The 16,115-nt window shown below is 40.4% G+C and overlaps 1 protein-coding gene across 2 annotated transcripts in view; it reads left to right on the top strand.

Moving 5' to 3' along the window:
• Positions 1–16,115, top strand: part of SLAIN1 (SLAIN motif family member 1) — a 54,541-nt gene that overhangs the window by 19,325 nt on the left and 19,101 nt on the right. The window contains exons 3-4 of one of the 2 annotated variants that reach the window (XM_074859451.1): positions 13,322–13,471; positions 15,378–15,527. In XM_074859451.1, the coding sequence (XP_074715552.1) occupies positions 13,322–13,471; positions 15,378–15,527 (300 nt within the window). The remainder of the gene's footprint in view (positions 1–13,321; positions 13,472–15,377; positions 15,528–16,115) is intronic. The other variant, XM_074859452.1, reaches the window with a different exon arrangement.

The raw sequence follows: 16,115 nt of genomic DNA, 5'->3' as shown, positions 1-16,115 counted from the left end.
ATGCTTGTAGACTGTTTTGTAAAGAATAACTTTCTTCAGAGATGTAAGAGTCATTTACAGGTCCTACTGTACTGTATTGGCAAAATACCCCTGCACCAGCAGGCTTACTTGGTCTTTATTAAGTAATTCAAAGAATCAAGTGGATGTGTGTTAGAGTGGTTTGGGGAAACAAGTATCTTTGAGCTGAGAGATGCCCAAGAAAAGCACCATTGTCATAAGTACTAGTTCAAGAAGTAATGTAACTGAGGACTGTCCAAAAATGAATTTACCTTCACCAGATTTTACTGCAACTGAAAAAGATTTTCACTGCACCTATGTGACTTGTACAATGGTGGATGAAGCCCTGCTGTGAATAGGGGACATGAAACTCCTTCTCCTTCCCCTTGGATGCTGAAGCAAACTCCACATGTAAGGGTAGTCCCAAGGGACAGAGCTGTGTGGCTAGGGAAGAGGAGGACCTGTAACAAGAGTCACATACCCAATATGGTGTACCAGATGGATTAGTAGATTGAAAGCCTGCTCTTGAATAATTGATAACCATGTCCAAAGAAGTGGCAGGCCAGATTTCGCTAAGTCAGCTTTACCACCAGATACTTTTTAGGATGCTTACTTAAGTGCACAGATTTATAATCATGGGTCCATATTACAAGAAAACCCTCTGCCCCAACATGCATTATTAAGCTTATATATGATACTAGGCTTTTCTCTTCATTGATCCAGAATCTTGGCTAGTGAGAGTGGTGAGTTAAGAGGGCACAGCATGCCCCAGGGGACATGCCCAAGGGGACATGTCCAGGAAGGGTTGTAGAACTACAGGTCCCCAGATCCTTTCTGTAAAGTGATTTGCAGAGTCTCTCAAAATATCAATTCTGATAACATCTCAAAGTAGAACAACCTATCTTGTGATTTGGTACTGGGACAACAAGTGCTGCTTCTGGGGCACAAGGAAATCTGCCTCCTCTCCTTGTTAAGGCAGTTTAATTTGCATTTTTGGTGAATATTTTGATTAGATTATGGGCGTGGCTTTAGACTTTAAACTTTCTTTGTTTGTTTACAGCAGACGTGAAACTGGTGACCTAAGGACACATTTTATACAGAAATAGGAAATATTAACTGGGTATATTCTGGTCAGCATATAGCTGTATATAACCTTTGCACAGGGACAACTGTAAAATACAAACCCTACGAACAACCTAATTTTGGGTGGGGTTGCCAAGACTGCACCTCCTTCCTCCTCCATGTCGTTGATCCCATTACAGTTAAAGGCACCTGTCTGAGAGATGATGACAGTATGGCAGTTTTGAGTCAGAGAAATCGGATTTAGGTCCTCCTATTTTTGATAATGCCATGCTTCACAGAACTGTGCTGTTAATAACCTAGCATGGGAGCTATCAAACTGCTGGTCACCAACACTTTACTGTGCCAGAGCTGCATCCTGGGCAGGCATCTCTGATGATGATGCTGCAAGTGTTGAATTATGGAGGTGGCTCCTGCAGCTGCATACTCTTTGCTGCTGCTTATCTGCAGACATTCCCTTGACTCTTTCAGACCTAGGGGGAATATGTCATACTGGTCTGCAGAGAAAATGTCCATGGGATTGAAAAGGTATGAGTTATATGGCAGACAAAGGTTATCAGGGCTCTGCAAGCAGTAGGCAGTCAAGAGATGTCCTGAGACCCAGGCACGCAATTTTTCAGACTGAGGAGAGGCTTCAGACCTGAGAGCCAGCATTTAAAGAAAAGGACAAAAATACAGTTTTCCATTCAAAATTTAGTTGGTTTTAGTATTTGTGGAGTATCGTGGCAAGTGGAGCATTGACAACAGTGCTGAGTGATTGCAAAATATGCTTCCCACAGTACCCTGCGGGATTTTGCTGTATCACACTGTCACTGAAATACAGACAAAACAGTTACCAAAGGTAATGAATTCAAGAAGGAAAATAAGGTTGGGATGAGTTTTACAATGCTTATGCAATGAGCATGGAAGTTCAGATTTTGCTTATGATGAAATTAGACGATAGGAATGTCTCTTTCTCAACTGCAAGGTAGAGTGTGTGTAATCAATGATAGGCCTGTGTTTTATAAAGGAAAATGTAAACTATTTCACAAATTGTGCCAACCAGAATGTTTTCCCTTTGGATTGACAGGCAGTGAGTAAAATGTGATTCATGCTGATCATGTTGCTCAAACAATATTAAAGTGGTATATGTGTCATGAATTCAGACACAGCTCTGCTTAAATCTAACATTTTGCCATGCAGTGGACTGCCACCACTCCTAAATTAGTATGGTGTGGAGCTTTCTGCAAGGTTATTTCAACTACTTGAGACCAGAGTAGTTATACCCACCAGGTTGTGTGCAGCTAGCTGCTGGTGAGGGTATGCTTGATTGTGGAAGAGACATTAATTTCTTGCCACAGTCATACCTTTCTCTAGGTAGATGCGCCGGCCACCTCAGAGCTTCTTCAGGGCTCTTGGACACTCTGCTCTGCTGTATGGTATAAACAAACCTAAAAGTCTCTTGTGGATCTGCTACATTTAGAATGAGATGATCTTAGACTGCTGTGGTCGAGTCTTCCTCTCGTCCCTTTACATGGGAATGTAGCCTGCTGCCTTTTTGGCAGGGACATATGTCCTGTTCTGACTTCATTTGTGCCTACAGGAATTGCTGCCCCTTCAGATCTACTAGCTGAGATGATTAGATGATGGCTTCCTTGCCCATTTCAGTCAATACATGCTGGATGACCCTAACGAGAGACCTGATAATTTACAGCCAGAACTGGCAGAGGCAGGACATCTATCCACCTAGCACAGCAAGAAGTGGAGAAAGATGTTTCTGTAGCCTTCTGTGCGTTCTCTGCACACCATGGTGATAGATCTTTACCCTCTGAGTGACGTTGTAAGGTGGTTACCATTTTGTTCCCTTTTTCATTGCTAATTGTTAAAATAGCATGAAAGTGCTGTTGTTTTTCTCTGCACTGTATATGTAAGCAAACAATCAGTGTCAGACACAGAGTTCATCTCACCTGCCTTTACACGCATCATGGAGGCTGTTCTATGACAAACATTTCTTTTGGAGGCAATGTTGGCTTCAGCAGCCTCACTTTCTTGCTGCTGTTTTCTGCTTCTCCACCTCTCCCTTAGATGCTCTGGTACAGCTGGGGTCCATCTTCCTGGTAAAGGGGATTGAGGAACTCTTCCTTGTTTAAAAAAATAAATTAACAAAAAGGTCTTTTTAATACAGATTGGATAATTGATCTGATTTTGCATGAAGTCTTGCAAGGACGGTTGTACTTGCTGGTACAGTGTACCAGTACAACCAAGAGGATGGCATGGGGAGGACTGGGGCAAAGCATTAGCCTGTACGAAGGTAGCAAGATTCCCTTTCAACTGGAACTGCTGCCGAGAAAGATGTTCAACAATTTTAATTGGATATCTACAGCTGTTTCAGTAGGATGGATGCAAGCATTGCAATGCTCTAGCGCTGCAAAAGAGTTGTCTTTTTCAGTTGCTTAGAAAAAGGGGAAAACTGAATACGAGAGGGATATTGAGGTGCTGGAGTGAGTGCAGAGGAGGGCTATGAAGCTGGTGAAGGGCCTGGAGAACAAATCCTATGAGGAGAGATTGAGGGAGCTGGGACTGTTCAGTTTGAGGAAGAGAAGTCTGAGGGGAGACCTCATCACTCTCTACAACTACCTGAAAGGACATTGCAGAGAGGTTGGTGCTGGTTTCGTCTCACAGGTGGTTAGTGACAGAACAAGGGGGAACGACTTTAAACTCCAACAGGGAAGGTTCAGACTGGACACTAGGAAAAAATTTTTCACAGAAAGAATGGTTAGACAGTGGAATAGGCTGCTCAGGGAGGTGGTGGAGTCACCATCCCTGGATGTGTTTAAGGCTCGTTTAGATGAGATGTTGGGGGATATGGTGTAGGGGAGAACTTTGTAGAGTAGGGCTGATGGTTGGACTCGATGATCCAAAGGGTCTTTTCCAACCTGAATGATTCTGTGAATGCAGTCTCTGAAATCTTGTTTTTCAGCTCTTTTTGTTGTTCTCTGTAATGAGTGCTGTCAGAGTGAGTTTCATTTTAATATATGCAGAGATCTGCATTGGAGCTAGTCACAGTGGGCTGCCTTTGTAGGCAGTGCAGACAAACAGGCATAGCTCATGTCCTTTTCAAGTGGAGGTGAGGTGAATCATGCCCTGTCCTTTCTCTTGGAGTATATTGTGTCCTGTGGTGAGTAGGTCACGGATCAACGTCTATACATAAGAGCATCTTCATTGTGTCTGTGATGCAGGATTGAGCATCTTAAAGGACCATAAATAGATACTGGAAGAGAGTGAGAATACGAGAAAATAGCATACATGCCTGCCTTGACACCCTCCAAGCTTTACTTCCAGTTCAGAGACTGAACCAGTTGTGAACTCTGATTTAGATGTGATTTATTAACCTTTGGTGGATTCCTCTTTGGTGAATTTGTGTAGTTTTCCCATGTAAATTTTTGCATTCACAATTCCCTTTGGTAAGAATTCCTTGTTTTGGAAGGCTCCTAATTCCTTATTTAGGCTCCTAAAATTAAGTGGGGTAAACACTCTCCTGAATGAATGAAATGCTAATAGTTTGGCAGAAGAATCTGGGGCTATGTGTTTTATTCCAGGTTACCTTATGTAGTCATACACGAGAATGAGTCTTCTGCTCAGAAAGGTATATCTTAATTCAAACTAGCTGAAATATGAGAGTTTGTATGCTTATTGATTCTGGTTAAGAATCCACCAAACAGAATGAAAATGCATCAGACTGGCAGTTTATATAAAATACCACTTGCTGAGTGTGGGAGCTGGGGAGGGAAGAGACATTTGGACCATAGGTCATGCCTAGGGCTTAATGCTTCAGCATAATATTTGGCCAGTTTCTCAAAAAAGGGAAGCTGGGAAGCCAAGTTTTACTACTGCCTCTGCTCAGGAAATGTGCTTTTGGTCCTGTGCATGCAAGGAAGAGTTGTGCACACAGAAGGAAAAATGAATGCTGAGACAATTACGTTTTTCACAAAACCTCTGTGTGTGTTTGTATAGCTTGTTCAGTAAAAAGTTTTCCTTAAAAAAAAAAAAAGGCACGTTAAAAAAAAAAAAACCCACCCAAAAAAAAACCCCCCAAAAAAACCCCAAGAAAGAACAGAAAACCCAACCCTCCAAAGCACATAGCTAAGGCACAATATCCTTTCTTGTCGTTTTGTAGGACGTTGTTCATACCCCTCAGTTCCATTTCCTTTCTAGTCTTTTGAATATTTTGATGTCATAAAATCATTTTTATGACGAAGTTGGGTCATGGAATGGTGGTTAGAGCCTCTCTGCCCTTCAGCACGTTGCAGCTCGAAGGCAGTGTGGTTATTTTTCCAGTGTGTAACGTGTTTGAAGACAATTTTCAGGTCAGCCTTTTACTGAATTACATTGAAATACAGTAGTTGTAGATCTGTCTTGAAAAATATATAAATCTTCCCTGCTCACACCAATAGGTAATCATTGGCACAACTGGAATATGTCAAAGTGTGTCATTCCTGAATCTTACTTAGTTCTACATTTTTGTCACCAGCTGCAGTATGTCAGACACCACTGCTGATTGCATTGCTTTGCTGTACTAGCTGAAAGTCCTAGAAACTACTGCAATTTAGATAGGCTTTCTGACTGCACCATTAAAAGGGGTCTATGCTGTTTTTGCTAGGGCAGCTCTTGAGGTATATGAATTGTTGCAGCTCTGTATACCAAATAGTGGTATACAATTCCAACATTCCAACTGAACTGCGTTCTCATTCTACACTAATATTAGATCCTTTTATATCAATAATTTTTCACAAAGGATTTGCTTCACGTGAATGGATTTTTCCAGGTACTCCCAGTTCTCACATACTCTTAAAACTGAGGTTGTCACATACTCTTAAACTAACACTGTTTTTCAGTTTTCTTAGGCTTAGAGAAAAGTGGGCTATCTTTGTTAATTTCCTCAGGTCCTCCTGATCTATCACTGTGTATCCATGTGATGGGTTGACCCTGGCTGGACACGAGGTGCCCACCAAATCACTCCTCCTCCTCAACTGAACAGGGGAGAGAAGATATAACAGAAGGCTTACGAGTCAAGATAAGGGCAGGGAGAGATCACTTACTAGTTACCGTCACAGGCAAGTCAGACTCAATTTGGGGAAAATTAATTTTATTTATTGCCTGTCAAAATAATAGATAATAGATAATGGATAATGAGGAATAAAACCAAATCTTCAAAGACCTTTCCCCCACCCCTCCTTCTTCCTGGGTTTAACTTTACTCCTGATTTTCTCTGCCTCCTCCCCCCAAGCAGCTCAGGGGGACAGGGAATGGGGGTTGCGGTCAGTTCATCACACGTTGTCTCTGCTGCTCCTTCCTCCTCAGGGAGGACTCCTCACACTCTTCCCCTGCTCCAGCGTGGAGTCCCTCCCATGGGAGACAGTCCTCCATGAACTTCTCCAATGTCAGTCCTTCCCATGGGATGCAGTTCTTCATGAACTGCTCCAGCATGGGTCCCCCGTGGGGTCACAAGTCCTGCCAGCAAACCCGCTCCAGCGTGGGCTCCTCTCTCCATGGGGCCACAGGGCCTGCCAGGAGCCTGCTCCAGCACGGGCTTCCCATGGGGTCACAGCCTCCTTTGGGCATCCACCTGCTCTGGTGTGGGCTTCTCCACGGGCTGCAGGTGGAGATCTGCTCCACCATTAACCTCCATGGGCTGCAGGGGCACAGCCTGCCTCACCATGGGCTGCACCACACGCTGCAGGGGAATCTCTGCTCTGGTGCCTGGAGCACCTCCTCCCCCTCCTTCTCCACTGACCTTGGTGTCTGCAGGGTTGTTGCTCTCAAATATTCTCACTCCTCTTTTCTGACTGCTGTTATGCAGCAGGTTTTTTTTCCCCCCTTCTTAAATATGTTATCCCAGAGATGCTACCACCATCATAGACACGCTGCTGGCCAAGGCTGAGTCTGTCAGTCTTGCAGCCGGCTGGCATTAGCTGTATCAGACATGGGGGAAGCTTCTAGCAGCTTCTCACAGAAGCCACCTCTGCAGCCTCCCTGCTACCAAAACCCTGCCACATAAACCCAATACAGTCCAAACTATAACAGCAGTTGTTTTCATTAGACATTTGAAGCTGAGCTTGATTGCTTTTTATTATTTTAAAGTAGCATGAGACAACTATTTAATCTTTTACTTTACATGGCAATTCTGTATATATTGACTCTTAAAACCATTGTAAAAACTTAGAATTCTGTAGAGAAATTACATTCTTGCAAAAGAACCAAATGAAGCCATTTCATTGCTATGTAGTTTCTTACTAACTGACCTAGAGCTTGAAGACATGGGATTTAATGTAGAAAACCAAAACCAAAGAAAAACATTGGCATATACTTGTTCAGTTGTTACAGTCTAATTATGGAGGTTCAAGGGTGAGTACACTAAATTGTATTTTGGAGACCCCTATTTACTGGCTCTTGAAAGGAGTCCCTTTGTACAATCCGCACTTAGGGAGTTTCTGTTATCATTGCAGTTTGGAAAGAGAGGGTGCTTTGCCTGTCTTGACCAAGAAATCAAGGGTCAGAAACAGCAGGCAAGCCCCTAGAGCATTTTATGAGCTGTGTGTGACAGTGTGGGTTCATAGTTTGGGCAATGACAGATTCAGTGTGACTGAAAATGTGCATTAAGCATATGAAGCGTGGCTCTGAGCTGATGGCAAAGTTTCTCCCACTAGTGAGATGGCTGAGGAAGCTACAGCTGTGGTTAGGAAACCATATGTGCTGGAACAAGCTGTTGAGATGACCACGGTTGATGGCTGTGAGAGTCTGGAACTAGGAGTGTGCTGCTTGAAAAGTCAAGAAGTTTGCTGTACAATAACATTCAACAAGATAGGAATGTGTACATGCCCCAGACTAACTTCTGGTTTTACAGGTAAAACTCAACTCTTACAGTTACTAGAGCAGAAAACATTGCTGGTTTGAAGCACTGGGTTCAAATAAACCCTGGAAGATGTTAGTACTTCTCTTTTGAGCACAGAAGCTGAACATCTCACCCCATGAGGTAGGCTTAAGGATTGTACGTACTTCTAAGGTCCTTGTGTTTGGGAGCTACTGAGGTACTTGAAAGACAGTATCTACTTAGGCTTTACTTTGAGAACTTAGCTACCTGAAGATCTGTTCCTGGGTGGGGACACCACAATGTTGACTGCAGTTGAGTTTCTAGCACCTCTCTTTTGCCTCAGATTGTTTCAAGTTCTTAGAGGACCTCTGAGTTTTCCAGGGACCTCAGTAAATCTCTTCAGGCTGGTGAGTAGTAGGAGCCCACACTTCCTTCTTGAGCAAGTGTCCCAACAACGTCACTATTCAGTGAGTAGTGGGAGCTGCCTTCATCTCCTCTTCTGCTGGCTGTCTTTTCAAGCATGTTAGACACTTACCTGTTCCCAGATGTACATCTGACTGCAGGAGTAGTTTTCAGGTTATGAATCACTGTTTTATAGGGACCAAAAGTGAAGGTTAAATACCTAGCTTTGGGAGGAAGATACTCGATATGCCTCACTGAGGTGATACCTCTTGGCTGGTTTAGACATTCTTATCTACGGTAAGGAGAGAGTTTTGAACTCCCTTCTTGCACTCTTAAAATTCTCCAGTGATTAACGAAATACTTCTGTTTCCCATGCAGGACTGTGCATTTCACTACTGAGACAGATATTTTGCTTTTAAGCATGAATGCTGTACAACTGCAGGTATGCAGAATGCACCAGGGAAGTGGTTTGTGTTTCCTGCTCTAAAGAAAGTCTGTCGGCAGGAAAGTGCTGTGCTAGATTGACAGTGTTGTAAATATTCCTCCAATGTTGGCTCAAAAAAGGGGTTTTGTTCAGTCTGTGTAATTAGTACCCATATTCAAATGTCTGCATATATGCAATTTAATTTATTTTTAGCTTGAGCTTAGAAAGTACTTTTGCCTCTGGCCTGAAGGCCTATATAAAACTTAAGTGTGTGGATAAGCAGGCTAGATAATGCCTCCTATAAATTAGTATGTTTATCAGTACTACAACACAATTATTTATGACTTTATTGTTTTCTGTCTCTATAGCAAAGAAATATTTTTTATTTGTGTTGCTTAGAGTGAAAGTAAGTTCCTGTTCTGGCAAACTGAGTTCACTGAGTTTCATCATGGAGTTATGAGAATAGAAGGTGTTTAAAATGTGCATGTACTTCTTCTGATTTCTTGGAAACCCTGATATCCTTAGCTAATATAATGTCCTAGGTATATCTAATTCATCAAGTAGAGGACCTGTACTTGATCTATCCCTGTTTACATCAGTGTAACCCCACAAATTTAAAACAACATAATAAGAATTTATGCTGGTTTTTACCTCATGTCCCAGCTTATGACCATTGCCATTAATTTAAATAGCAAATTTCATCTTCACTTTCAAAAACAAGCTTCTACATATGTTTAGAAATTGTGTACCTTATGTAGCTTAAATGAGAAATTGCTGTTAGTAAAGAAAATGCTTTAGATATGGTACAACATGCTGTGGTTTTTCAGGGTGCTTGGTTCCTTTTGAGCCACACAGCTCTGTAGATGTTCACATCACAGATGTTTCATGTGAAATTTTCCATCATTTTTTATCAAATGCTGATTATTCACAGGAGTCAGTATGGTGAATATCTGTGTTTATGTAGCTGCTTATATTTTTCTCTGTGAGTTACTATTCTCATCTATTTTAGCATTTTGATATCTCTAAGGAAGTTATAAAAACAAGATCTTAATTTTTAAACCTTCAGTTGTATTAGTAAATATTTTAAAGTTATGAACAGTCTCACTTGTTGCTGATTTTACTTTTTAAAGGAAAGGTTTTGCTTGGTTGCTTATGTAGTCATTTTGACAAGTCCTTTATAAAATATTGTGTAATGCAGTACATCATCACCAGTCTGCTTACTAAGAATTGATCAAAACCAAGGAAATAATACCCGAAAAGTTGGGCACTCCCAATCTAACTGTAGACTTTAACTGGGACAGTTTGTGCTTATTGTATTACAGAATAGTCTTTTCAACAATTTCATGCTTCAAGATGTCAAGCTGTTAATGCATTTAACTCTTTGCTGTCAATAAATCAAACTGATTTTTTGGCTCTTTTCTTTTGATGGTTCTTTAGATGCCCCTGCTTTCCTTTCCAGGGCTGATACTTTTTCCTCCTTCAGTGCGTCTTCAGTATAAGGTAGGCAGAGGAGGATTATTCATGTTTCTGTTCAACTGCAAAGGTTAGAAACTTCCTTTGTTTTTAAAGGGTACCTGAATTTCTTATTTCGTCTATGGGCAACTGGAGTTGGGGATTTAAGAAGAAGCTACAAATACTGTAAAATTCAGAGCTTAACAGCTGGGCTTTTAAAATAAAGATCTTAACAACATTGTCTCATCCATGCATACCATAGTGGTGTTTTATGATGCTAACCAGGGCAGTCTCAGAATTGGAGTGAAATAACTATCCTAAAATGTCTATCTGTTGCACAGTTTTTACATTAATTTGCATATTTGCCTAGATTGTAGCACTTGTTTCCCTCATACCTTTTTATGTTTTTAGCATTAGCACAAGACTTCAGTAAGTCTAATTTTGTTGTCTTTTTTAATACTGTAGAAGTACTCAATATGTACTTTGATATTTCCATTTGAAACCTAAGGAAAACAGTTTTCTATATTTGATCCTAAACAGTGGAGTTAATCATATGCCTAAGAAGTGTCAATCCTTTGACATTTAAACACTACGAAGTTTTATTTTAGGCACGGTAGCAAAAGTTAGATTTGGGGATATTTTACATTGGTATATTTAGAGATTTAGTATATAGAGACATTAGTGTAGAGTTTCCTGGCTTCTTCGTCCATCTTTCCTCGAGAACACATACTATTTGAAAGAGGAGTTTGAAATCTAGTTTGCCATAAATACTAATTATATTCTTCATGTGGGTTCTTGCTTTCATAGTCGCGATAACTGTTGCTTTGTGCTTAGTTGGCCAGCTCACAGTGGTTATTGTAGAGGGTAATGAATGATGTTTATTTGTGCTGTACAGTTGACCACATCTGGGGGTGAGAACATGCTGGCAGCTAATTGGCCTGGCAAATGATCAGGCTGCTACAAAACAGGATCTTGTGTTAGGCAGAAAAATAAAATTGCAAGGAACTGTCATCCTTTGCTCCTTACTGATGGTTTGTAGTGGAAATGACAAACATTATCTGTGGATATGATATCAAGATCTAGTCTATTGCATGCATTTCTTTCAATTAATGCCTCATCAACTTGCAGTTACTAATTTCTTGTGAGTTAATCTCATCTCCAGCAATTTCTGTTAATTACTAGTTTATAGAGTTGTATCCATCTGTGTTTGATCTCCTTTTTGCGTGCTTGACTTCCGAACTGATCACCTTAGTGAACATTAAGGACAAATAGCCCTGCTGGGAAGTCTTATGTTGTGTTGCTTGGCATCGAGAAATTTCCTAGAAGTGGTGCTGGTGCTGCTCGTGGTTAAGAACTCAGACCTTTAGGTTTCTGTAAGCTTGAAGGAACTAGAATCATCAAACATGAGGGTATTGCAATAATTCTTTGAGGAGACAGGCAAAGATCATAATTTGCATTTTTATATCTTACTAATGTGTAGTTTAACTCCTTTCCACAGAGACTGAGCCTTGCAGGTACCCACCTTCCCCAGCTGACTGCTTTGTGCCGGTGGTGGAACCAGGCAGTTGCCTTCACTCCAAGCTCAGTAGCACTGGTGGGAAGAGTAGAAAAGGCTGCCTATTTCCTTACAAACCCAGGAGTACCGCTGAGTGTGGGTCAAAGCAAAAAGGAGTAGGGGGGAAATAGCATCTTTTGGACTGGTGATGAACCGATTACTCCAAAAGGTTGCAAGGATGTGATTGACAGCCCAAGGACAAGATAGGCTTCCCTGCTGTTCCCATGGCCACACAGTGTTGATGTTGGCAAGAAGGAATAAAGTTTGTGTGTCCTGCTAAAACATTTTGGTGACAGTGAGGTTTTAAAATAGAGGGGGCCTGAGTATTACTGGAATATCTGTGAGTCTTTAAAATGACGGGATCAACAGGTCCAAATAACACAGTAGATTTGTGGTATTAACTAGCCATGTGATGGAGAATAGATTTTGAGGGCTTTTGGCCCTTCTAGTTTTGAAAACTGGTTTGCAGAATCTGACATTTCAAGAGTACACCTGCTAAACACCAAGGTTATGCCATTGATTTTTAAGCTAGGTATAGGCATGTTCCTAGCTCCCTTCCTTGTGTCACTGTACGTAACATCTGTCAGGACAAAATAGATTCTATCACAAATAAACATGTGATACTATCATTTGGTTTTCATCTGTACAAACTTTTCTTGTACCTGAATGGGTTGTCTGAAATTTACTTTTTTTAAGTTTTGCCTTTTCCTTCTACTTAAAGCAACTTTAATATTTAGTTATTTTCTGAAGAGCGTGTGGATATTATTTATTTTACCTTTTGAATGCATGTTAAAAAACAGGCAAACCAAAGGACAGTTATATTCATATTTTACTGGATGAACTAAGAAAATGTAAAATAAATAAGCCTTTAGCTTTCTTGCCTACTTTGAGCTCTGTGTGATGTTACTGAACAGACCAAATGCTTTGCAAGCTTATTGTAAGCAATATGTAGAAAAAGAGATGCCCTGTTGTATTATTTGGTTGATCCTCCAAAAAGAGTGGAAAAAAAAATTTGCATGCTTATGTAATCAGGAGTTTGATGCTGTCAAAAGAGAAGGGAAAATATGGTATCTTAAAAGCTTGCTATGGGATTACAGTTATTTTTAGCACTTGAAGGTTAAGCGTCTTTTACTGCTGTGTCTCTGAACTCCCATAACTGATAATTTTAACGCTAATTCAATTGTGTGATGATTGATTGCCATGAACAGGTCCTTGAAGAGCACTATAAATTTCATCTGTGTTTCTCTATTAACTGCAGTGGTTTTTACTTCCTCTGTTACTTTGTGTGTTGGCACCCAGCGATGTATGTGATGAATGTATACATAGAAAATAGTAAACAAGACATATTTGCTAGAAATCTTCTTGGAGCACACTTTTACATGTAGAAGGCTGTGCTGATCCTCTGTTTTGCTGCTGAATTTTGACCATTATTTTTCTTTTGCCATAAGTAAAAAATGTATAATGAACAGATTAAGATGAGATTATTTTTCTCTCTAACAGCACTATTCTATTTATAACGATAAATCTTTTTTTTCCCCCTCCTCCCTCGCATCTGTAACAGCTAGCCGATGGCGGAACCTCTTCTCTACACCTGTCTCCTTGGCTTTTCCCTATAGTCCTGTTGCGAGACTCACCCCATATACCAATGGCTTTAATAGTCCCAGCTTCTCTAAAACCTCCAGTAAAGCAATACTAACACCTGAACGGACAGGTAATGCTTATCTTTTTATTGATTTACAGTGCTTACAGAATTGCTTAATTTAATCTAATCTTGCTGGCATTTAACAGCAGTACACTGTTAGGATGATTGTATATAGCCTGTCATCTCGGAGGGAGATTTTTTTTTTAAATTACCTAAAATTTGGCAATTAACTAGCAGTGTAGGTTATCTTCTGTGTTACACAGCATGTTATAGGAAAGCTATGCTAATAAACAGAGCCTGTATTTCAGTAATAGTTTACCTGAGAGTACAGTTGCAACTGTGTCAGTTTAAACAGTCCCCAGCTTTGTCTGCCCTTCGCTGCTCATTTCTGCCCCACTGTGCCCCTTCCTTATGTCTACAGAAACATTTGTGCAGCTGTGTAATGAAGTTGCAGGGAGAATTCCTCTACAATAAAAATAGCCAGCAGAATCATGGCTGTTTTCAAGCTGGCATTGTTGCTACTATCCAAGATTTATTTTATGTTTGCCACTGATTTTCACGGGATGCAGGAGTTTTAGGAAAAATACAAACTTTCTATGGGCTCTAAATTGCAAAGAGTTGCATTTTTCTTTCTTCATTACAGGTATGAGGAGTCAATTTATATCTGTGACTTCTCTTAAGCTGCAGTGGTGGTGGAGAAAATAATCTTCTGGGGAAGAAGCATTAACATTTTATTGCTGGTGGAAGCAGGTGTGGTCTAAGGAAGTTAGCATCAGTGTCACACCGATCTGTGCATAATTTTGTTTACAATGCATGAAATCAGTGCAGAAAGCCCTGTTAGGGATATGGGTGAGATACATCTCCTGACTGAACACCTGGTGTAGGTGTCGATGTGAGTGAGATGTCTTAACTCCCCTATTCAATGGGATGTAGTTTAGTCCCTAAATGAAAGCATCTCATGCTATTTGAGATACCCCCAGCTATCTTGTCTAGCTCCCCACTGCTGCTCCAGAAGGGCACAGCTGTTACTACCTCTGCAAAACCTCGAGGACCATTGTAACTTGCAAATTTAAAAAAGCAAACACATTTACCCTTTACTGTCCCTCCAAAGCAATCTCCTGTGTGTATTTTTCTGTTGGAGGTAGAACAGCTGAATTTAGGATGAATTTTAGGTGGCTGCTTTGATCAGTGCTAGAGGATGCATACACATCTGTGGTAGAAGCACAGTTGATGAGCCATAGTCACAGCAGTTCTTGCCCTGCAGGCAGTGGGTGTCTGGTGGTCCAGAGGATATTAGAAAGTGATTTACTGTTTTATTTGAAGAATTTTTCTTTAAAGTTGAACAACAACTAGCTCATGCAACTAATTGTAATTTAGTTTATATTTTACTATCATGCAGGGAAGAATGTAGAATCCAGAGCCCTCTCTGAAAGGTAGCTCTGTGAAGGAGGTAATGCTTTCTCTGTTGTTGCATAATGTTCAGTCTTAATTGTTATTGTCATTGATTTATTTGATGTTCATAAACAATGTAAAAAAACCCAGTAAAATTTAGCTAAATGACTCTAGTATGGAATCTGAGCACTGAGCAGAAGTTGGTGACACATACACACTTGCTTTCCAGAACAGAGCAGTGAGAACCACAGTCCCATAAGAAGGATTCAAATGCAAATGTGTTTAGACTACACTAACTAATCTGAGCAGTATCAGAACTGTATTGGGTAAATTATTAATTGTCTGGGCTATGTAATGCTATTTTGGGAACAAGCAGAGGAATTCATGATCCATTACTACACTTACAACTTCTCACGAGTATCAAAGCCCTTTGCTAATTGTTGGTGGATTGCACTACACTTCTGAAAATTTTTGTCTGTTATACAGAAAATATTTTAAGCTACTGTAACATAAAGGGCAAATAGTTATGAATGAAAGATGGCCGGATGTATTCACAGACTAAAAGTTATGTTTTCTTACATAGGTTACATTTCTAGAAGTTCCCCTTTGAGCCCACAGTCATCAATAGACAGTGAACTGAGCACCTCGGAGCTGGAGGATGATTCCATCTCCATGGGATACAAGCTGCAGGACCTCACCGATGTTCAGATAATGGCTCGTCTACAGGAGGAGAGTAGGTGTCTTTTTTTTATTTTTCAAAGTAGTCTGAGGAAGATTTCCCATAACAGTCAAAACTATACCAGTCTGGTCTCAGTCAAATGGCTCTTTCTTAAAAGGTGTCACCTCTTGAGGGGCAGGTGGAAGAACTCTTCACCTACTTGGAGAAGGTGTGCACATTGTTGGGTTCAGGTTAATGGTACTGATTCTTTCAAAACTTGATGCTTATATTTTTCTGAATCCCAACTGGTAGCTCCATACTTGTTGAGTAGATGTAGATTTAGAAGATTTATAATGTATTACCACATTAATTAAAATAATTTTTGTGGAGGGAAGATGCTAAAGCATTTTTCTCATGCATACGTTTCATGAGAAAGGTAAAAATAAACAGGTCTCATGGATTTCTTTGCCTCTACTTTGATTTTCTTAATTGTCAGATGAATTTTGAAATTAATTCCCCTAAATTCTGAATTGGGGCATTTAAATTTAACATTTTGGTTTGAGAGTGGTGGTTATGCACAGATCTGAGCCCAAAAGCTTGTTTGACATAGATTATAGTTTGACTTGATTATAATTTTTGGAAAATGTCTTTATTCATCAGTAA

Source organism: Strix uralensis, chromosome 2 (genome assembly GCF_047716275.1).
Source record: "Strix uralensis isolate ZFMK-TIS-50842 chromosome 2, bStrUra1, whole genome shotgun sequence".
Taxonomy (NCBI): Eukaryota; Metazoa; Chordata; class Aves; order Strigiformes; family Strigidae; genus Strix; species Strix uralensis.
This window is presented reverse-complemented; position numbering and strand designations above follow the sequence as displayed.